The sequence below is a fragment of the Catharus ustulatus genome, chromosome 4, assembly GCF_009819885.2.
Source record: "Catharus ustulatus isolate bCatUst1 chromosome 4, bCatUst1.pri.v2, whole genome shotgun sequence".
NCBI classification, from domain to species: domain Eukaryota; kingdom Metazoa; phylum Chordata; class Aves; order Passeriformes; family Turdidae; genus Catharus; species Catharus ustulatus.
Window position 1 is genome coordinate 45,438,787 of NC_046224.1, and position 24,845 is coordinate 45,463,631.

Below are 24,845 nucleotides of genomic sequence, written 5' to 3' on the forward strand. Positions count from 1 at the left end.
GCCGACGCCTTGGTCCATCCAAAGGGTGGCTACACCATATGTCCCTTAATCCAAGGCCCAGCACAATGCCAGGAACCGCCTCTCCCGGCTCTGCCTGTGGATTCCCCTTCCTCGCAGGCAGCCTTCGGAGCAGGGCCTCAGCCAGGCACACGGTTCCCCGTACCACTGCCCAGGCCCGGCCCGGCCCACCGCCCCCGGCCAGGCCCGCCGGATCCGGCCCCGCCGGTCCTCCCCGCCCCGCGGCGCTGCGGAGCTCCCGCCCTCGCCCCTCTCTCTTCCTCCGCCGGCAGTGCGGCATCCCTGGGGCGGCGGGACCGACAGCGAACCGCCCCCCGAGCACAGCCCGGGCTGCGGCGATCTCCGCGGTCCTCGCTCTCTGTCCCGAGGCGAGCGCGGTGAGGCGGGGGCCGCTCGCCGGGCCCAGCTCCTGCAGCGCAGCGATGCCGGCAGCCCGCGCCGGGCCGCGCCGGGCCGCTCTGCGCCCGCAGCATCGCGGCGGCCCGTGTGCGATGAGCCGCCCACCCTTGGGCACCTTCTCCGCCCCGCTCGCCTCCTCCTCCCACGGAGCCACCCTCCTCCTCCGCCCCCTCTCCCTCCCAGCCTCCTCCCCGCCCTTCCCCGCACTCCACGCCAGTGCCGGAGCCGCGCGTCACTCGGGCTCCAGCCCCGCCGCAGACATGGCGACACTGACAGCGGTCCAGCCGCTCACGCTGGACAGAGGTAAGCGCGGCTGCCGCCGCTCCCCGGCCGCGCCTCCCCGGCCGCCCTGCTCGGGGGCCACCGCGGCAAGCGCCGGGTCTGCCCCCGCAGCTCCAGCGCGGCGGGCGCTGCCGCGGCAGCGCTCCGACCCCGCAGTGCCCGGGACCGGCTGTAGCAGCGGACAGCAGGGACGCGCCTCCCCGCGGGGCTCCGGTGGGCGGCGGGAGAAGGTCTGAAACGGAGGAGATAAAACTTTGTGCGGGCAGGGGCCGGGATGGGGCAGGTACCCCACGGCCGGCGGCGCAGCGGTGCCGCAAGCGCAGGACGCGGCTCCGCGGTGAGCGCTCCGCTCCGGAGGCGCTCCTCGGTGCCGCTCCGCCGTCCCCGCCCTGCGGGGCTCCCCCGTGGCCGCCCCCCGCCGCTGCTTGGCGCCGAGGCCCCGCGTCGCCACCCCCGCAGGTGTTTGGGCAGGGGATGCTCGGTGGCGGGGCAGCGCCGTTCCGGCAGCGAGTCGGGAGCCCGAACCTCCCGACGAGAGCGTCGTTTGCCGGCAAAATGCGGCTTTTTGGGGGCTTGCGCGGAGGTGTGCGGGGATGGGATTCGTGACTGCAACTTGTCCATTCGCATGCAAAAGAACGGTTCTGCGTATTCCCGTAGACAGCTACTCGGTCCGGCTGGGGAAGCGTTGATGTTTGGGTAGCCTCGAGACAGTGTCGGTAACCTTGTAGCGTGAGAGGGTGCTGAAATCTTGAAGTTTAGTATTCAACTTTTGCTCCAGGCTGTAAAAATTGAACCTCTCTTCCTTGCAGTGCAGTTGTTTCCGTAACGCGGTGCACCAGAAACCTCAATAGATTTCTGTGGGTTACTAGAGAGAGCAACTTCGCTCCTATCGCACCATCGGGTAGGGGTCCATCAGCTCCCAGTACGGCGTTCTGAATTGCCGAGGTGTCCTTTTTCCTCACTTGCATGCAGAGGCTCCAAGAGGCTCCCATTCCCTATAAATCTTGTACTCTTGAAAGCATAATTGAGTCCAGTGCCTTAGTGTTTTAAATGTTTGGGTCTTTTTTTCCAAAGGATTAAGATGGGTTGTTGAAGTAAGATGTAGATTTTTTTTTTTTCTGTGAATCCCATGCAAATGAAACACAAACTCAGTTTGAAAATTGTAGATGAGAGGTAGGCACCCTTTCTAGGACCCATTTGAGAGCAAAACAGCCCACAAAATACTCCAAATACAGTTTGCTGGGCTTAGATTCCGGCATTAGTAGAAAGGGAGAAGCTAAAGTTATTTTTACTGAAATAGCAAAGTGTTAGCCTGCACTTTAAATTAAACTGCTCAGAAATCCACTGTGTAATCTACAGTTTCACCCTAATACTGTTTTCAGTAAGCAGGACAAATCTACTTTCTGGCAAAGGGTTGAACAGATGGCAATCCATTAGCAAACCTGACTTTTCAAAGGAAATATTACTATTTCAGAATTATACATCCCTTTTTTGTAAAACTATGCTTTAAAAATAATATAATACAAAAAAATGCAAATTAGTCCTAATATAAATATAAGCATCTGTTGTCTGTGTCCAGAATATGCCTAACCACTTGGCAGGCGTGTCAATGTTGGAGTCTCCCTGGTTGTCTGCCATGGCTGGTATTAGTGCGAGTGAGATAAAACATCACAGAATTGTAGGATGCGATGTGCAAAACAAAAACACAGGCAAGAGGAAATAGATTTAAACAGCACACCTGGCCTGCAGAAGGCCATTTTGTCAGAGGGATGCACATCATCACTGGTAACATGCTGCTGCATCAACTGTAGAGGATGGGCTGAAGCAACTCCAGAAGCAAACTAGACTAAGCCAGTGCTTCCAGATATTTCCTCTGTAGTCTTTCTTTCACAGTCATGGGAGAGGGAAAGTTCTACATAGTGAGATTTTCTAGATTTCTGTTGTTTTGGTTAAAGCAGATGAGCCATGTTTACTGTCACTATGCCTTGAACTTTTCTGCTGTGGTCTAGGCATAGCGCTGGAAAATCTTGTACCTTCATATCCATTTCACCATGTCCCACAGGGAGCTCAGCACAGCAAGAAAATAGGGAGCATTTCAGAAGAGGTGGTATTGTTAGCTTTGTGTTTCTGGGGGAATTGCTGCTTGATCTCTGTCCAGGAAGTGTTTTGCATTCCTCCTTGTTATGGGTCACTGATATGGTAAAACGTCATAAGGATATATATTTATTAGAAATCTGAATTACACTCTGACATGGGCAAAATATATTGACTGTATTCTAATACATAGATGGGAGCTTTCTTAAAGCCTGACATAAAAGGCATTCAAAACCTGTATGGTAAAATGAATTACCATTTAAAGGTGAAGGGCATGGTGTGTGTGAATGATTGAAAGCCAATTATATTCTGGAAGATTACTTCAGTCCAAAGCACAGGAATTAATTTCCTTAATTCCTATCATCATGTGCCTTTCTACCTGCACAAATGTGTGCAAGTTCCATTAGGGCTCTTTAATATGTAGAACAAGTTCACAAAATAATGGAAATTTTAATCACTTACAATTTAATCTCTAAGGCTTTTGCCTGACCTTTGCGTGGTGCTCTGTTGGGAGGAGGGGAAGAAATCAGCAACTGCTTCAGGAAGTAAACCTAAGGCACTGTAGCAAGGAGTGGTACCACTTAGGGGAAGGTGGCCCCCGCATCTGGAAGCTTTGGGAGAGGCAGGTGCCTGCTGGGTATCTTCCAGCGCCAAGTGAGTCTTCTCTCTGAGAAACTGCTCCCTTCGTATCTTTATTGCAAATGTCTTACACCCTGGATAAATGGCATCCTATATGTACGTAATCCCTGGTGTCCATCAGAGCTAACTGGTGGAATTTTCCAGGCAAGGTTCAGAGCTTAAACCTTCAAGATGTAGGGAGCTATACCTTGTTTCAGGTTAAGACAAAGTTACAGTAATGTCTTCGATGAAATGTCAAGCCAAAAAAAAGCAAACTTGAGATTTTTTTTCTTTTTATTTTACAATCAAGGCTATGGATTTTTAGGTACATTCCCAACTTAATTTACCTCCTTCAAAAAACCCAAAATGATCACTTCAGTCCAAAAGAGAAATGTTTAAAAACACCTGTGCAGTTCCTTTACACTTCTTTCACAGGTATGTTTCCAATAAGAGCTTTGTTGACCCTGACAGACGGCTCTGGTTGCACTTAGTTGGCATTTTCCAACAGTGTTTATTTGTATTGGCAAGCCTCTCATCACATCTTACTGCCTTTGCCTCTCCTCTCAATGTCCTTTGTCTTTCATAGAACCATTGCTTCACCCTACCCCATAATCAACAGTAGCTGCCTTTCCCTTTATTTTCCAGAGCCCCAGGTCTCCCTCACATGCTGCCTTCTGTTGCCTTGCTCTTCTCAAAGCCCTGGTGCAGTTAACTCCGTTGCTCTGTGTGTTGCCCTTAATCTTTATCCATTTTCACTGGAAACCCAATTTCCTCCTCTTAATCCTCAGTTCTTCTGCTGTCCGGTGACTCTCGGCACCTCACCAGCCTGCATTGTCTCAAATGCTGCATACAGATCCAGCAGCAATGTTCTGCTTTTCTCCAAGTGCAGTGTCATCTCCCCCAGCCAGTTCAGCATCCTCATGGTTATATGAAGACATCCTGTGAGTTCCTGTGTACACATTCTAAGCAACGAGAAATTAAAGCAAGCTTGTTGTGGGTGGGATCACTTAGACTCTTCTAGCACAGTCTGATGAAAGCATTTTTACAAGTACCATTACCCTCCTGGAAGTAAGTTAGAAGGAAATAGATTTCTGTGCTTCCCTTGGCGCACATTTAAGAAGTAGTCATATAGAGGCCTGTAAACTGAAGGAGGCATCTTTCTAGCTATGCATTATAGATGCTCCTCTCTATCTGAACTTATTTGACTAAATGTGATATATTTTTCATAAGCCTTATCTTAATTCAAATTTTGCTTGTATTCTTCCTTACAAGATGAAAATCTGCTTCAAAAGAAAACTGACTATGTATTTTCTCAAACTGCTGCAAAAGCTCTGTCCAGTTCCTCTGAATAGGATAGTGAAAATGGCAGCTTTAAAAGGGCATGTTCTTGTTTTTGAAGATAAACAATTAGCTTATACAGAGACCACCTCCTGATCAAGAACAAGGGAATATCTTTTTATATGAAGGGGGACTTTCAACTGTCTTTTGTTAATAATCCATGTCCTACCATGTTTTTCACTATATAGTTATTATTTATGTCACTGATGGTTTCACTTTTTTATGTGACTGAGGGTAAAAATAAATTTGAATAGGCTGAATATACAGTGCTGATACTTTAATCCCTGTGAAGTTTCTTAACAAGGTCATAACTATTGGCTATTGACAAACAAATTTCTCTTGATTTCAAATACATCCTTGGAAATTGAAAGATTTGTTGCTGTTTGGCTGGAATGCATAACCGAGTTCTGTTGTTTTTTATGAATGCAAGCAAATATTTTTCCAGTGGAGTGGGTGTCCCAAAACTTCCTGAAAATCCATTATAAAGCACCATGTTCAGTGACAATAAATAAGAATATCAGTGGGCTTGGAATTGCCGTTAGCTTTTAGACAAACTTCAGATGTGGTAGTTGATGGCACCTGACCATTAATATACATGGGTACTTGCTAGAGGAGTACTCCTTCCTTTCTCTTCTTCTCTTCCTGTCATTTTTCTTCTCGCTACTTCCACATAGCCTACGTAATTGGGGATTTTTTCCCCATCTGTGCCTATATATATGTATAAAACAGAAATTGTATTGAACATAACTTGCATTAGATTGTGCGTGTATTATTATAATGTATGTTATCCTGGGAAAAAATAAAACATACTCATCAGGAAGAGAAAATCCGATTCATAAAGTGTGAAATACAGTCCTTGACAGGGGAGCAGCATAAAGCCAGATCTCTTTTGCACAGGGTGAAGCCCTGTGGAGCAGTGCTAAGTGATGTGCTGTTCCCTGCCTGACTGCCTGTCTGTCATGGGGATGTGTTCTCTTGCTCTTTAGCATAGCATGCTAAAATTCAAAAATCCTTCTGCAAGTGCCGCACACTTCAAGTCTAACATTTCTCTTCTTGATGTGCCAACTGAGGACATACAAATAACCAAATTCATTCTTCCAAGAAAAAAAAAAATCTATTCGTTGTAGGGACAGAAAAATAAGTGACTATTCTAGTTTAAGGCCAAAATATTTGTGGGTTTTTTACATCAATATGTTACAATTTATTTGGGTTTTTTAAAATGCTTTTTTTCTGAAAGGATGGATTAAGGTAAGTGGATTGAGGCAGTGGTTTGTGGGTGTTGACTCGGATGCTTTATGAGGATCTGTGCAGTTAAAGCATTGGTTAGTTCAATGTGTAGTTCAGCTGTGCCACCTGGAACTCTAGAGCTGGAGTGAAAGCAAATACCCTCTGTCATGTCATGGAAGCAAATACATGTCTGATGTTCATGAGCGGTCTTAAAAAACATGGGTTAAAAATTTAATACACATGTCCAGCTTAAATGTCTCTGTAGAGTCTTCACCTGAAGAGATGCTGGGGCACATGGGAGCTCTGTGCAAGGTGGAATATACCTGAGGTGGATGGGCACCCATAGGAGCACATCTTACAGGTTGGACTTCACCTTGTATGTACGGCCTTGTCCTCCAGCCCAGAGTGATGATGCATGGTGACATGGAAATTGGGAGCTGCACCTGCATGCAGACAGATGGAAACATCTACAAAACTCATAGCAGCTTTTAAGTCACCTTTGTGAAGTGTAGAGGGGGAAAGCCCTAAACTCTCAGTTGCTTTTCCTTCAGGAACATGTAACTAATAAGAAGTCAGAATATGCAGACGATGGATGTGCTGTCAGGACAGATTTGCGAGGCACCTTTTAATTCGATGGCAATGCAGGGACCTTGAATTCTTTCTGCTCTCCTTGATGAAAATGTTCTTTAGACATGGTAGCAGTGAATGAATCATTTTAGTCTATCTGAAGTTATCCTCCATAGTGGAAAACAGTGCGGTGAACTTGTGTGTGACCTGCTTTTGACCCCTTTAAGAGCACCTGCTATGGCAAGAGCCTGCCCAGTTGCAGGATTCACAATTCAAGAGTATTAGTAATTATAAGGCATGAAGGATGCTGTTTTCTATGTTGCAAATGTATACTGTCTATTTACAGATAATGTTGGAAATGAAGGATTTATTTTCTAAATAGCATCACTATGCTAGGTCATACATATTTCAGTTTCACACTGATGTCTGAGAGATATTTTCATAACTTCAGACAAATGTATTAATTTTTTTATGTACAGTAATTTCACGATTATAAGCCGCACCATTTTGACTAAAATTTTGGTCCGAACCCGAAGTGCGGCTTATAATCAGGTGTGACTTATATATGGACAAAGAACAAAAAGTTAATGTTTTAGTTTGGAGGATGGGTGTCTGCTGAGAAAGGCAGGAACTTCTCTTTGAAATGGAGAATGTAAACCCCCTCCCTCCAAATTATTATAATTTTGAAATCAAGGGGCTTTCAGGCAAAGATATGGGAATTAGGAATAACAGTTCTTTTCTAGGGAAATTAAAATAGAAATACAGTACTACAAAGAAACAAACTCCAAACCCTGAGAAAGTCAGAGTACAACCTGACACCCTGTCAGGCAGGGTGTTGGTAGCAGTCCCATTAAATGGTGCCTGCATCCTCCTGCAGTGACAGATGTGATTCAGTTGGAGCAGTGCTCCTGTACAAGGTGCAGTTTCCCTCCGGAGGTCCAGTGGTGATGAGGAGAAATCCAGTTTTCCTCTGGAGTCCAGTGGAGAAAGGGGCTCCCTTAGTGTCCCAAAACCTCTGTTTTTATTTTGGTAAGAAATGTTGGGCTCTTCTCCCTGGCTGGAGCAACTTCCAATGGGATGCAGTAATTTTATCAGTCACACAGTGGGACTCAATGGGCCATTAGCAGAAAATGACTCGCTGGAGGAAGGATGGGTTGTGAAAAGATAAAGAACAATGCCCCGCCTGGTTTCAATGGATGGCCCATTAGCAGAATATCTGCCATTGAGATAAGGATCACTGTCCCCACCCTCAACAGATGGTGATAGAATAGATACCTTTTATCACACTCTGTATTGTAACATAGGGCTTATAATCAGGTGCGGCTTATATATGGACAAAGAATGAAAAGTTGCTGGCACCTGGAAGTGAGGCTTATACTCAGTGCGGCTTATAATCGTGAAATTACTGTAAATAAACAATTTTCTTAGTTCTATCCTATTGCTTGAGTTGGACTTCTCTGATAATGTTACCAGAAAGAAAATTTTTGAAAAATGTAACAAGTGAAGTCATCAGCTTTTTGCAGAGGATTATTTGTCTTTTGAGTTCACACGTGTATATGCCCATTTCTCCTTAACACAGATGACCCTCATGCAAGTGCAAAAAATACAAGTACAAGGTTTTTTCTGACCTGTGTTATTTGAATACAAAATACTGTTCTTGAAGGTAATGCAACAGAATTTGAAATAAGAATTAAGTAAAACTAATAATTCCAGTTACTTGTTAGAAGCACAAATAATGAGAAGGAAGGATTTAAGAGGAGACCAAGTTAAGTCAGATAGTGTTTTGAAGCACATAACTCTAAATTTGTAAATCTGCCTTCCATCACGTGGAAGGCAGACTCACAAAACATTTGTTTTACATGATGCATTTTTGACATTTTTAAAAGTAATATTTACTAATGTGCTGTGAACTGTACATGTATGTATAAATCCAGGCATTTTCAAAGTTAATCTCAGTCAGCTTAATCTTCTTTTGAGACATTTGCTGAAGAGTCAGCCTCTGAATGAGAAACATTCAACTGTTAATTCTCTATTCAGATGAGAAGATTCGATTGATATTTTTTACATATACACATACTTATATTTAATAACAATATTTTCCTGAGTGTATAAACCACAAGCTTAAATCTTAGAGATATTAAATAAAGAGGGAGATGTATGTACATATTTGAGAGCTTGTTTTACCAGGGTCCAAAAGGGAATGGTTAAATAAACCTAAAATGTCTCAAATGCAACTTAGCTAAGCTACCAGGAATTGCACATGGCTTCTCGTATTGTGTTGTTGCCCTACTGCTACTTTACTAATAATTCTAAGAAAAAAATATTTTTCTTTATTTTTTTTATTTTTTAAAAGACAGAACAATGAAGTATCCATGAACACACAGAGCATCAAAGCATTGATTTTGTTTCCATTCAAACAGGGGTAATTATAGAAGAAAGAGTTTTGCGAAAAATAGGCTCTTAATTTATTTCTCCTGAACCAAAGTTACATTTCAATAAAATGCTCTTTTCAATAAAAGCCCATGTTTAATCACTAATCCTTCACATCCAGTAACTCTTTAATTTTCTTTTTCAAGCATGTCTTCTGAAAAAGTAAATCTCCTAGACCTTAAGGAATCAATTCCTCTACAATCAGTTAAGCATTGGGGAAGAATGTACTTGAAACAGATTAGGTGGATAACTGTGGCCATCAGCAGCAGTCCTAGCCCTCAGAAACGGACATATCATCCTCACTTTTCAGTAGACTTGGCAGCTGTGTTTTTGTGAATCAGCACAGCAGCAAAAAGATAATATAGCTTTGTTACACAGAGACAGACCAGAGAAACTTGAGAGGGCGTGGTGGCTTTCAAATCTATGAAGCAGTCATTGGAAAAATAGGTGGTTTTGTGCCTCATCTCCTCTGTAGCCTGACAGTTTTGTAACACGATAGTAACAGCTATGGAGTTCCTATACATCACCTTTTGCATCCTACTGGTACAGCTATGTGAAAGTGTGTGCCCCCCCTTAGGTAGATGCCTTGGAAAATCAAGCTGCAACCTGAGAGGAGTTCTAGTACTCCTGTTTCAGTTCTTGGGATCATTCAACATGTAGGACACCAAGCAACAGAACTGCAGAGGTGACAGTGACTGTTTCACATGGGCTTTCTGTTCCAAGGTTTTGTTTGTAACTTGCTGCAGCAATTCAACAGTCACAGCTTTCTTCAAAGATCATCTTTTTTTCAAAGTTGAAAACTAGCAGTGGTCAGTTGTTGAAATCTGCCAGCAGCTAATCTGTACTGCCTCATTTTGCAGAGATTTATTAACAAAGGGTTTTATTTATATCACTTTCTTCTTGCTGTTGTTGGTTTTCACCTACACACTTTGAAAGAACAGGGTTTTTTTTTCTTTCTTGAGAAATTACTAGAATGTAACCAAGTACCAGAGGGATTCAATCTGCAAAAGCAGTATTGTTAAAGCCACTAAAATTTAAGACAATATTAACTCTCTTCTCATTACCTAAACCTACAAAGAAAGTGTTAAACGTGTATCTAATTATTGTGTTGCACCCATTGTTTTGCACAAATTACATCTTTTCACTGTTGTCTCAGTACATTCTCATACTATGTAGAAAAATAGAAGGTAAAATTCTGATTCTAGAATTCAAGTGACAATTTGTATTGTCACTATGTACACTTGCCAGTAGCCCACAGCCATCTTTCTCATCTTTCTGGTAATCACATGAAGAGATTTAAGGCTAAGATTAGCTGGAGAGATAAGAACTGAGGGGAGGCAGCAGGAGACTCTAGTAATGACATATGAGCAGGAAAAAAGTGAGAGTTACTGCTTTGGCTCAACACACAGTGCCTGTTGTGAAGGAGAATTAGCATCCCTAAGTTAACCCTACCTCCCTTTGTGAGACACCTGTTGGGTCCTTTTTATCTCCTCTTCCTGTCTTCTTCCCTGCCAACAAAAATCTCTGTGATGCAGACTAAAAACACAGGCTGGAAGTAGCAGTGTAGGAAAGGCATGAGGTTGCCCATATGGCCAATAGTTTTGTTTCATGATGCTCACATAGTGTATATAAATACTTGATTTTACTTAGGCAGGGGAGCAAGAGAATGGATTTTAGCTAAGAGAAAAGTGTGTTGTTTTTCCTTCTACTTTTCTTTGTTCAAGCTAGCTTATTCCTTGTAATAATTTGTTTTCTGCTTCTAGCTTAGTCAAATTTTCAACTCCTTCACTGATTTGATTTTTTTTTAATCTATATATTTGAAGTTTAAAACACAAAAGTAAATGTTATGTCCAAGTCCTCAGGTTATATTAATGTATCAACCCTTTATTTTTCTTTTAATCTAGAATCAGAACCTCTAAAGTGATTACATTTGCCATTCCAGCTAAGTGTCCAGAGTGCTTTTGTTTAGTTTTTAAAGGCGCTTCGTGCCAGCATTGTGAGCAGTGTCTGCCGACACAGAACTGATCCTACAAGATCAAGTGATGTGATGAAGAGACAGAGAGGCTGGTGAAGTTATCAAGGCATTACTTTACCTGATGTTTATCACTGCAGAAGGCAGCAGGCAGTTTCCTTGCTTTCATGTAGTTCAAATTCTAGGAACTTAATGAATTAAGGCCAGTGGTATTCACCGTACTGAATTTCTCAACAAGTTACAGCTTTCCTTCAAAGGATATTTTTTGTTATTTCACAGTTTCAAGAAATCAGACAGAACATCATTTCACATGTCCTATGTAGGTAAATAACAGCTTTTAACATCTGTGATCTCTATTTTTTAAATAAAAGCTTTCAGAAAGATTGAGAATTTAAATAACAAAAGCCAGAAACTACAGAATTCTCTGCTTCTTGCAAGAAGCAATAAATAATAAATGCTTGTATATTTCTTACATAAGTAATACATATTTATTTGAATACAAAATAAACTTTAAAAAAACTGTTGTCTTTTTGTACCATATTTATAGCCAACTGTGCCAAGTCAAAAAGAAAGGATCCAAATTATGTCTCACCTGTTCTATTCGTCAGTGAGTGGCTAACTATAAATCATAATTATGATCACAAAGAGCAGGTATGATGAAACATTATAAAGTTAAAACTGCATACAAAGGAAAGAAATTTTATCTTTTAAAAAAGGAATTTTACCTTTCCCTCTTCTCTACAGCTAATTTAGGGAAAAATACAGAGATTTTTAAAGTATTGCATTAGAAAATTACCATAGTTTTAAATGCTCTTCTGTTCTTTGCATTTTCAGCTTTATGTTTTGATCTGTTCTCTTAAAGGATGATTTGGTATCTTGTTTTTGCACCAATGCTATGTTCAATGTCTTCTATACAAAGCAGTCAAATGTAAAGCGTTGTTGTAGCTGTAGTTTATGTTTCTCACAGATGGCAAAATTTTCTGGTAAAAATTTTCAAACTCGTATTTATACACCTCCTCATCATGATTGCTCTAGAAATTGTAATGAAACTAATAATTTGGAAGAAGAAAAATTACATCAGTGTTTAAAAATTATTAGGAATTAAGGTTAATTTTAAATGTTCATCTTTGAAAATTCTAATTGCGTTATTGCACTTCAGGCATTGAATTAAACTCATCTTATTGAAATGATCCTGAATTATCCATTAATTTTTTGCTTTACTGTTCTATGATTCATTATTATTTCTTAAAAAATCAGCACTAGAAATGTGACAGTACCATGACATTTTCTCTAAGTAACTGTTGAACCCGTAATTGCTCTAGGTACTCTACAGATCAATCTCACACATACACAAGCAAATCAAGTCTGAAATGGCTGACAAAGGTCCTCCTGTGACTTACAGTAGTTATGTGAAGGCTTCAAGGGAAACACTGAACTAGTTCTACCTCCGTATAGTAAGGAATATGCTAAGAAGATAGACTAAAGTGAAGAAAATACAGTGCTCACAGTTGGCCTTCATGCTAGGTTAAGGCTGTGAAAATCCCTAGCTGAGGATAAGAGCGGAAATCACCAGTCAAAACTTAGTAGAGTAAGAAGCAGGGCAAGATTACTTAAGACATTGTAGACATTGTAAGGTTCAGAGAACACAGCATATTTTTTCATTTAAGGGAACCTTTTGAATGTTTGAATGAGCTAAGCAGAGTATTTAGGATCAGTTTGCCTGAAATGTCATCATTTTAGTGTTTGTCCAAAACAGCCAGAGTGACTGAAGTATCTGAAGAGAGCACTGCATGGCTTTCCTGGTGTTGAGGATACCGGATTGAGAGGTCTCAAGACAGTTTGCTGTCTCTGATCACAGATGGCACTGCTCCCCCTGCAAATAAACTGTGTCCTTTCTCTAAGTTATTTTGCAAAATATCTCAGACATTTCAAACCGGTCTCTCTTGTTTAGGTGTTGCTGCCAAAGCTGCTGGAAAAACTTGTGGTATATAACACTGCCCTAGGTTGTGCAACAGTTGGGTCACAGGCTCTATGTCTGAAATATGGACTGAAGCAGAGAACTTGGATGCCTGTGGTGTGCCTGAGAAGCTAGAACCAACAGAATCTGTGTGTGGCTCAAACATATAGACTAATCCAAGGTCTGATGAGTAGCCAGAGAAAATGAGCTGTATGTAGAAACTTATGGGGATATACAATTGATGTTGTTGAGGGCAGTCATCTCACATCGGGCAAAATGAGACACACACAGACATATACTCAATTATAGCTCATGATTTCCTGATTTTTTTCTCACACATTAAGAAAAAAAATCCATCAAATAATTGGTTAAGGCATTTTGAAAACAAAACCACATTGGCCTACCTTGTAATGACACTTCTCTTGTCAAATGCAACTCTATTGAGGTATGATGTCTCCTGGACTGCGCGGAGATAAATTTGCATGAGTCTTTCTCTATATAGCTGGACAGATATCTATATCTACTGATGTATCTATATCTACTGATGTAGGTGTATGATATGCAGGATGCAGGCATTCACATCTGTGGTAATCATCTAGTCTTCCTTTATAGTCGACAAAGGGACAAGGCACACCAGAGTATGATTCATTTCATGTAAAGTAGGTCATATGAATTGTAGCCTCAAAGTGTCTGTTCTTCCTCATTGACTGTAACAACAGTTGAGGGTGAGTCGCTGAGCTGTCCATGTCTACGTCAAAAGTGTGGCAGCTGAAATCCTCACCACAAGATGAGTCATGAGAGCTCTGTAGGGTTGTTCTTTGTTATTTTTATTTATGCATTCATAGTAATGTTTAACCACAGTAAAGTGGCAATGCATTAAACCAGAGTGTGAAAGCATTGGTAGTATTATTCTTGCTTAATCTTGGTTTTTTTTTTAATTTGAATAGACCTTACAGATGCATACTATGAAGTGTTAAATAATTTTGCTGTTTTCTAACAGTTTAGCTCATTGCTCCCTGTATATTGGGTGTGATTTACCGTGGTGAAGTACATCTTTATGCTTGCTGATTAGCATGAAATTTGGGGCAAGATAAACATATCAATTTAAATAAGAAAAAAGACTGCTCTTTCCCTCAGCATTTCTGAACTCTCCAGATTAGACTAAATAAATATATTAAGTCAATGGAAGGATCTCTGAATTTAGGAGAGCACTATGCTGATAGTGAGGAACCAGAGAGATGAGTGGAAGCATATTGGACAGTCTGGTATTGTAAGAGTAAGACTTGCCATGTTGTATAAACCAGTGGCTGACAGCAGAACTCTAGTACAGAGCATTTTCCAGAGACAGACACTGAAATTTTTCCGAAACTGGTATTTTAACCATGAAGTCACATAAATACTTTGATACAATGTACTAGGGCTTTTGGATTTGAATTATGAATGAACTTTGCTAATCACCACTGAATTTTAATTTTCCAGCCATTGCTTACCTACTGTCATTTGATAGTGTTTGAAGAAGACTGCTAAATATAATAAAGCATCCTGTGTAGGCCTGTGGAATTATGATAAAAAGTTGACAGAATAACATTAAGAATTCTAGAATGTATTCTCATGAGCTTAGAGGAATAACTAAACCTGAATGCAAGTATTAGAGGAATAAAAACTACTGGCAATTATAAGGACCTGTTATGTCATGCAAATTCTTCACCTTCAGCCTGATTAAAGGTCTTCAGGCACAACAGAACAGAGCTTGCAAATTTCCAGGATTATTATTCTGTAATGCCATGGTGACGCTAGTGAATATTTTAGAGACTTACCGAGTATCCTTCTGTCAATTTGTAGTGATGTTTTACCTCATTGAGGATATCAAAGGCTGGTGTTTGTGCAGCACATTTACTTTTTCTAGTAACCAGCATACTAATGCGGTGACAGTCTCCAGAATTAACAGGAATGAGGCATAGAAAGACTTCTAGAAGATGAGAAACCTGTCTTCTAATACCTTGATAATACAAGAGGTCACCTTATTTTGGCTTCTTTGGGGGCAACCCAACAACTGAATTCTAGAATACTTACCAGAATAAAGAAACACTGTGTTTCTGTGTGATTACTGGTTTGACTCAAACTGATATTACATAGCATTGCAGCTATGCCTAATATTCTCTTAAGTCAGAGGATAATATATTTATTTTAAAGATGGCAGACCAATTCTCTCATAGACTATCATAAAAAAGAAAGGTTAGATAGATACATCTTGGTAGATAATTCTGCAGTATAAGACATGCATATCCTTCTTTTTCAATAGTCACACAGGTATTAAATGGGATGCATTTAGCCTACTAAAATAATTTGCTACATTTTTCCCAATAATTTTCAACCTGACTAAACTGAAACAAACACAAACTCTGCACAAAATCTACCAAAGTAGAACCTCAGCCTCGACAGCTTACAGAATATGCTGAAGCCTGGTCTACTCAATTTTAGTGGTAATGTGAAAGAGCACCAAGTTCAGACCAGCCAGGATTCATTCTGTGGATTCCTAATTTGTTTTCAAGTTGTAAAAACTGTGTTAGAAAAAGCATTTGCTTTTTAAACGTCTATCAAATAAAACAGATCAGTCTACAGTGTTCACTTGAATAAAAGCCAGCAAGTGAAAACCATAAATAACAGAACAAAGAGATAATGACAAAGGCCGGATGACCTTTTTTTTCAACTGCACTCAGCTGTATATATATGTATACATGATGTATACAGTGTTCCACAGCAGTACGGTATCCTGCTACTTCTATGTCCTAGTGGTTTCTCCAAAGGTTTGTATAGTAATCTTCTGCTGGTGTCCTGCTAGCAGTGCAAGTGGAACATAATTCAAATGAAAATACAGAAAGAACACTTGAAATGAAGGGGTTTTTTTTCTAAGAGTCATGCTTTTCTTGTGATGAGTGCACTTGATAAAATACATTCCACCCACCCTCAGCCCCCTGCTTTCTCTGTGTTCCACTGATAAACATGACCCACCACACTGAAAGAGTATAATTCGTTGAGGCTGTAGGCAAGCATGATGATGAAAAGGAAAAAGAGGAATGAATGTTAAACAGAATGGGAGAGAGAGGAATTGTGCATATGTATGAGAAAAAAAAATTTAAAATATGCTAAGAGCTGAATTTAATAAGGAGAGCAAAAAAGTGCATTTTCTTTTTAAGATGAACATATCGTGGAATATAAAGGAATGATTCTACCTACATCATCAGTCAATTCCTACCAATTTGTGGGATATGAATGGGGGAAATGATGATAACCACATCAGTATGAGTTTCATGTTAGTATAATGGAGTTCATATTTTGGAATATGAACCTACTCTCATTTTTTGAGAGTAGGCAAAACAATCCTTTTCAAAAATAAGTATCTTTGCTTCAAGAGAGGACAAAGGAAATACACAGAGAAAAAAAGTAAGGATATTTCATTTAAATTGAACTTAACCAATTTTAGCATAGTTCCAGTAATTTTTTAAACATATTTCAATGTAAATACACGCACATTCTTTTCATCCATTTGGCTTTTTCACAAGTATGTAAGAAAATGTTATTTAAGAACAAATCCTTGGTGACAGCATTTATAAGCAAAACTAGTTAGATTTATAATCAAAGGTGGATTGGAGACAAGAAAATTATCCTAGCAGTATTTGTCAAACATATGACAGTGCCTTCTAGTTGACTTCAACAGGGGCAGATTCCCTGCTATATGCTTTATTTAATGTAACTTTAAAGTGCTACTCATTGCTAGTCATAATATCACTTCTCTAAGCAAGCACTTACTCCGATTTTAGCTGGAGCTCACCTTGAGAGAACCATCTAGAACAAACCTGTGCATCCCTTAAACTCTTGTGCACTGCTAAATCTCACTTTTTCACCTGTCCTAAAATTTCCCCTTCAAAGTTATTAATGAGAAGGAAATACAGCCTGTTTCATGAGGTCATATTTTATACACTCACATTTTTACATTTTAAGCCTGCTCAAAGTAGTCTGTTTTGTGCAAAGTGTTGTATTTTGCTCCTGACAAAGCATCGGCTCATAACCAACAGCATTGGCCCTGAACATACACCTCATTTTCCTTCTGTAATTTATATACTGTTCTCTCTTCTGTGAGCAGTATCCCACAAGTCATTGCCATATTGAGCGAGCTATGGGCCTAGTGATGACAAGAGAAAGAAGACTGCTTATTGTTACTGGGTAGGATAGGTGAATAATAAATCAGAGCAAGAACTTGGGTATTGGCATTCATGTATTTTAGCATGCTGGCTAAATTTAGAGGTGTGAAAAATCAGAATACTGTGAGGATATTCTGCTTTTGTTTACCTCCAGTCACTTCTGAGTCAAAAATTTAAGTAATATAGTGTTGACAAATGACAACTTACTGCCCAGTTTTGCCTATGAGGCTATGTAGTAAACACCCATGCTAGACTTTTCAACCAGAAGATGAATTTATCATTTGTATTGTAACACTCATCACTTTAAGAGTGATTAATTACCATCTAGAGTCTGACCTATGCCCTAGGGAAATGTTTAGAGCTGTACTTAACTCTTTTAGATTGATTAATGTACCTAAAGCTTTTTATGTTTCCTTCCAATCAGTACACATTTTTCATTTAATATAGTTTATTTCAGGACTGTAGAAATGTGGGCTGTTTCCAAGAACTTTCAGTTCTTGGAATGATAACACTTCAATGTAAAATACCTGCAGAATAGCAACCAACCTGCCATCCGTGGCATTATCTTTTACAGCTCTAGCTGGTGAGAGGCAAAGACAGTTCAAAACTTACCTGAATTGGACTGGATAAGACCTCAGTCTGATTTAGATTGTGTCAATAGCTATTGTGTATAACATGAATCATAGAGGCTTGATCTGATCTATTATGGTAGGCTGTTGAAGTTTTTTCAGAATAAATCATACGATTGCTTTGTACTGTCTGATATATCATTTTGCACTAACTAGTGGATTCAATACTTAACTGGGGACTGTGGATTCAATACTTAACTAGCTACAAGTCTTGTGTGGCAGATAAAGAAAAATTCCAATGCAAAACGTTCAATAGCTTTGTTTAAAAAATCATTGTAACATTACTGTTACTGAGAACATAAAAAAATGTGTTAGGTTTTCATATTAGGTTTCCAACCTTAATGATTCTGTGATTCTGTGATACTTAATGTTTTGTCATTCTCTTGTACTCTACTGAAATGGTTCTTGCTAAAAGTATATTTACTGCTACTTAAATCTTAAAACCGTTTTCTTTGATATATGAGCTCTTATCAGTTATAATCTTCTCTTTAGAATCTAATGTTTTCTTGATTTGCGTGGTCTTATCCCACATCTCCTTCTACCTTTCTGATCATCACTTCAGTAAGTGTTTTAGAGAAACCTTGCTTGATATAGCTGTGATCTGGTAACATAGACTGAGCAGCCAGTAGCAGCTAAAGCACTGCTTGGGGCAAAAGTTCAGGTGCAGTTGTTGAATGCAGAGTCAGGTTAGTTTTATCTGAAAAATCTATGAGCTCCAAGACTACTCTGCCATTCAAGCTACAGCCCACTAAGTGGAACCAACCTCCTGAAAGAAGCACTATGCTTTCTGCCGTGCTTCATCTCATGATTTGAACTATCTTTTGGCAGATGCTTCTAAAAAAGCTTGAGAATTGTTTAGGTGTTTGTTAATCTACTAAGGCAGAAACCACCATGCAGACTAGCTGCTTGCTCTTTTAATTAAATTGTAAATTTTTTGAGATGTCATCTTCTGTTTTTCTGACACTGATGCAGTGGATAATGTATTTCTTATAAACACAAAATTATTGTTATGATTTTTTTTCCTATTGCAGCCCATCCACTGTCATGTCTTTTTCTATTTCCAGAAGATTTCTCATGTGTTTGTTGCATCAGACAGTATAGCTCAGTATAGCTTAGTTACAAGCCAAGGATGGTAAGAACTGTTTCAATTAGCATAATCTCCCAGTCACAAACAGTACAATCTTTGTCATCAGAAAGGACAATTATATAAGGTTGCTTCTAGACATTGTAGTAATTTTGGATTTGTGTGGCTGAAAGGAGAGGTGGGGGGAGAGGGGGGGTCTGCACATAAAACATGGAATTAAAATGCCTCAAATACTGTTTTATCATTTAATACTATGCATTCTTTTCTTCACTGGGATACAGACCTATGTTTGGCAGAGTGGTGTAACTGCCAGTAGTGGTGGCTATGGAAAAGACAAGAAGATGTGAGAACTGCCATACAGCCAAGATGGTAGCATTGTCAGGTTCAACTCTACCAGCAAACTTAAAGGCTACTCTCCATAAGACCAGCCACTATTTCTTGTTCCACTGTGTCCCCAGCCATAAAGGATTGTTGGGCATCATGGGTTGGTTTGGGCTTTTTTTAATGTATTTTAGTAATAGCTGTGTAAATTAGGAGCTAGTGTTAAAGAGAAAAAAATTTGAGTCAAGGTACTGGTACTGTTCAGCCAGACTAGAATCCCACTTGCCATTCAGTATGGGTTAAGTCCTCTGGACTGCTCTTCAGAGACACTTTGATCTTCCCCTTGCCAATACACAGGTACTTAAGGAGAGGTCAGGCCAGCAAAAATACTGTTTCATGTATTTCTCCATGAATTTGTATGGGTCATATGGGTTTTGTGTCATAGATCAGGTGATCAGTTCTTTGGAGACCTAGATGAGAACCTTACATTTATTCTTCTCTGGTTGACTTCCCATTCTTTGAGAACAGACTTTACCTGTTTCTAGAAAACTTTATTAGTTGATATTTACTTTTATAAGAAGAAAAGATTTTATTTTTTTTCTTGGATATTTTCATCCTGAGAGTGCTTACATAAAGACACAACTTCATTTTTTCAGATTTTCTGAAAGTAAACCCTATGTTTTTCCTGTGCCTTTTTCTCTTATGCAGACAGTAAGAAATATTTTAGTTCTAAAAGATTAGCCACTTTGAACTTGTACCTTTGTTCCAAAGAATGTTTCCTTCTAAGATTGAACCTCTGTCTGTTGTACATGTATGTGCATGGTTTGTCAGTACTTTGGGTTTTGGATCTCTCAGCAGCAGTGTTGTTGCCTAGCAAAGCCTGGTATGGCACAAGACTAATATAGCATGTAAAACTGATTTTAAATTTAAAATTACTGTCAGTGTACCCTTTTTAATAATTTATTAGTCACTGTTTATAGTGATCTGTATCCCTTTTGTTTTCCCCGCTCAGATGTTGCAAGAGCAATTGAGTTACTGGAGAAGCTTCAGGAATCTGGAGAAGTACCAGTACACAAGCTACAGTCTCTAAAGAAGGTGCTGCAGAGTGAGTTCTGTACAGCTATCAGAGAGGTATGAATTTGAGATTTATAGTTATTTCTCAGACTAACATTCCTCACCTGTAAAGAAAAGCATATTTGCCTTTCAGTGCTGTGTTGTATGAAGGAGGATGGATGTGAGATGTGTCTGTAGCTGCCTGCTACTGTGCAGAATGTTAAACTTACTGAAAAGCAGATGCAGAGCAGTTGCGTCAGCAGGACATCAAGGCTGAGTCAGTTAGCCTTGCTGAGGAGAAAGGGTGATTAATTAGTAATTTATTATTCTGTTCCTGCTGCTTGAGGGTCTGTGGTAACCTGTACAGCACTGTGCTGGGCTATGGGTGCATGCTAGGTTGGGTCAGTGCAAGCTTGAATGCCTCTCCTGTGAGTTCAGGTGTGTGATAGAGAGGTGCTGATAAAATCAGAATTCAGTGACAACCAGAAGGGGCAAGGCTGAAGTTAACTGACCTGACAGGAATCTTACCTTGGAAGTCAGTGGTTGGGTCCCAGTGGGCTTTGCTCCTCATGTCAGAAATCCTTGTCGCACTGCTAAAAGAACTGTGATCATTCCACTACCAGTTGTGGTCAGAGCCTTCCTAAGATCTGCCCAACAGTAGATGAGTAGTAATTGCTTTCTTCGAGACAAGCTAGAGAAGATGCACCACTGTTCTACATACACAAGCTGTATCTTTAAAGCAGTTAGATGGCAAACACTTCTGTTAGAAGTTTCTTAGAAAGGAAACATGCTTTAATACAACATTGCATCAGATATTTCACCTACTAAACCAAGGACTCAGCCTGCTGAACAGAAGCAGCTCTAAATGCCCTAATGAGGGCAACATCTTTTTAGCAGAAAATCTGTAAGAACTTCTGTTTCAGTTTATCTCTCCACTGCCTGTAACTAATCCTCCATTGCTGAAATCAGTGGGGAATCTAATGTTCCCTCAATGGTAGCAAAATTGAGCTCCTGATAACTAGGCAACAGCAGCAGATTGATTGAGTGGATTGCTGAGTGGCTGGAAGGAAAAAAGAGATGAACACACATTAGTTTAATAAGCAAAATGGAACACACTCTTTGTTTTATGGAATATATTCTTCAATATGAGAATCAGAGAGAGGCTTCCACCTAATTATATTGAAGTTTACAAGGCTTTTTAAGGGGAATAGTGTTCTCTGACAATAAATAATAAATAGTGTTCCCTGACAATAAATAATGGTACTGTGTACCCTTAAAAGCTGATACTCTGACTAGTCCTTTCATTTAACCAAAATAAATGCTTCTTTAAGTAACCACAGAGCACAGAAAACTTATGGGATTCCTTCAGCCAGCAGAGCCTGGTACTCCAGTTGTTAAAGGCAGCTTTGAATCTTTGCAGCATCATTGGTGAAATCTCAGCAAATTTATGTTAGTCTCTGGAAAACAGTTTTAGCAGAAGCAAACACAAAATTTAAGAATGAGGAAGTTGGCTTAGAAAAATGCATTCTCAGTTGAATGAACTGAAAGTAGATCTTGACAAAATCATCTCAGGGGACAAAAGGACTTTACAGAGTATTGTGTAAAGACAACCTACACGTGACTGGATCTAGTTATTACACAAGAATTGTGTAATGATGAATAAACAGTTCTACCAACTTCATAAACAAAAATTGTATTTGTTATTAAGTATATATATAACCTATCCTTCTCATATATCACTAGTAGAGAACAAAATTTCCACACTCAAAGAATTTGTACCGTTCACTGCTATGGATGTAAATAATTTTTTTGGAAAAAAATCTTCAAATATAAAAGGCCTAATAATAAATGTTTTCATTTAGGGAGAGTAGGAGGTTGACATATGTACATTGTGAGTACTTAAGGTTGTTCAACATGTGACTTCTCTTTTCAGTTACATTAAGTCCTTGACAAATATTTAGACTGTAACTCTTTTTTCTACTGGTTGAAGAGCTGTTGGAAAACTTAGAAAATAATTGCTTGTATATTAAAAAAAAAAAGTATAAAAGCATGGAATATTTTGGACATGTACATTGTTAGCCATCTCCAATCACTGCAACAGGGCTGGAAGGGTATCTGAGCTGTATCATGTCATTAATTGGGGATGCCCTTCTTGTATGCCCTTCATGTACACTGGAGTTTATTGAATGGCATAGATTTTTCTGAGTGTGTTTGAGATAGCTGAGGCTAGACAGAAATTTGTCTACAAATGCTCTCTCCAATTGTTTATCTTTTCTTATCTTAGTGCAGTAACTAGATTTTAATTTTCTTTATTAGCACCTACACAGACTAGAGGAGAAAATTATTGACATTACAAGAGTATGTATGGCAGTCAGTTGGAAATAATGAGATAACTGGGAGTGAAGCAGACCGGGTGTGAGCTGTAGGTAGGAGTAATCAAAATGGAATGAGGAGGTAGGCTTTGTGTTAGTATGCAAATTCTGAAAGAGGCTGCTTTTTATATATATGCAGATACTCAGATCTGCAGTGTGCTGTGTTCATTCTATAATGCAAGATCTGAGCCTTATTTTCTTTCATCAGAAAATCTAGTAAAAGAGATTAAGGCTGACTTTCATAGTCCTATAAACACCATAATGGAGGAACTTTGGAAAATAAAAATTTTCACTTTCCAGTCTAAGAAATTATGGAAGCTTAACTGTCCAGTGAGTTGGGTTGTTAAAATAAGTTCCAGAGACACTCAGCCTTGGGCTGAGTGTAGGTGAAAGGATCAAAGATGAAATGCAATATGCACTGTACTAACTAAATGTGACTTGTCCTTTCTACGAGTAGGAATTCTTTAACTACAGAAGCAGGAGGTTACTTTTATGACCCATTAGCCTTTAAAGGTATGAGATATGTTATTAGATGACATACATTCCAATCTAATGTGTAGGAATCTATCTAATGGCTGTAATTAATTGTATTTATGGGAATCTATTTAGTAAATAGAATTTCAAATTCCTACACTAATATTCCATAGAAATAATTTCTTTAAAAATGACTGAGTGAATGAAATTTAAATAGAAGTACTTTAGCATTTTTCAAGGATGCTATGTTAGGAAATGGTGATTAATGGTTCTCACTTAGCTAAATATAAGTGCCACCAACTGAAATATTCTGTCTGGCACTAGGCAGGAATATGGATTAGCTCTGAAAATAATGGAAATAATTGAAGTGTGTAATGGCCTCAGTATTTCCTTTTCACCTGGATACCCCTAAACCAGAAAACAAGTTAACCAAAGTTTGATCACACTAAAAGTCAGTTTGGAAAAAAAAAAATTGATTGTGTTTTAAAATTACTTATTTTAAAAGCTCCCTAGCTACATGAAGATTAATTAGCCTTCTATAGCTTTGTCTTCTGATAAAAGTTGCACAAATCTTGTCCATTATACCAATAAGTCCTTTACCCTTCTAAATGTTTTTGCTATTTATTTAAAGCTGTTGCTGTGTTACAGTTGTCTGATTTCCAGGGGATTACTCGAATAAATGAATGGCTATGAAACTGAATGCATAACTGAACTACTGAGAAGTTATATTCATATCCAACATAAAACCAGACAACCTAATTGATAAAGTTACTTTAATTTTTTTAAGTCAGCTAAAAGGAAGTTGTAAGAACTGTAAGATAAGGTGAATTTCTGGTCTGGCAAGAAACCCTAAAGACTTGTGGGCACAGATGATAGAATAAAAAGCTGAGCAAAACACAGTGGTTCATGCCCTAGCAGTTTATGTGAATTTCATTTACTGCTAACATCTGATGATTGGTGGTCAGGCACCAGGAGAATAACAATACAGTTTGATAAACACTTGCGTCTCCTGGTGAGCAAAGTTTTCTTTCAGGTTGATTCCCTGATTTCCATTTCTGTGCGTTAAATATGTAATATTTAGGTGTATTTCATTTTTCTCCCAGCATACCTTTGCTACTCAACTTTCCATTTCAAGGTTAAATTTAAAGTTTTTCTGTTGTGGAGATTATTTGAAATAAGATCTGACTGGGGAATACCATTGGTGAATCAATGCCAGAATTAATCAGATAAAAATGTGGTGTGGCAACCAGACACACGAAAGTAACCATTATTTTATATTGCTAGGACTCCTACCAAAATATCATGTCATCACAGAAAAGAAATTCTGTAGGATTCAGTCGCTGACAAAGGGGTAGCAATCAGCACAAAGTACTCTAACCTTGTCCATCTTGTATGAAATTATTCTTTGGGAAAGCATGTTGTCTTCAAAAATACTTCAGTTCCTGCCTCAGTAGTTTCAAACGTTTTTTAAGCTTGCTGTAAAATATGAATCGAGCATCCTGGACATTTAAAGACCCCTATTGACTTACAGGCATAGAAATGGTAAAGGCAGAATAGTGACCCGTTTTTAGGAGGTCCTGATGTCCCTAGTTACTTTAGAGATATATTTGTTTATGTTGTATAGTATTAAAATCAAAGTTTCATTACATATTGGGTAGGATAATTTAATAAGCTTAGTCAGTGTTTTGGAATTATTTCCTTTACTTACTGATTTTCATTTCCATGCCTCAGCGATCTGAACACCCAGAATCCCAGTGCTGCTGATGCGCAGTGTGTTTTTTACCTGGTCATTTCCTCAAGTTCCCCAC

At 39.3% G+C, this 24,845-nt stretch overlaps 1 protein-coding gene across 1 annotated transcript in view; it reads left to right on the forward strand.

Annotated features, from left to right (window-relative positions):
• The first annotated feature begins 440 nt into the window (after positions 1 to 440).
• LIN7A (lin-7 homolog A, crumbs cell polarity complex component) overlaps positions 441 to 24,845 on the forward strand; it is a 47,352-nt gene continuing 22,947 nt past the window's right edge. The window contains exons 1-2 of the mRNA XM_033057643.2: positions 441 to 720; positions 20,151 to 20,269. Of these exons, the coding sequence (XP_032913534.1) occupies positions 441 to 720; positions 20,151 to 20,269 (399 nt within the window). The remainder of the gene's footprint in view (positions 721 to 20,150; positions 20,270 to 24,845) is intronic.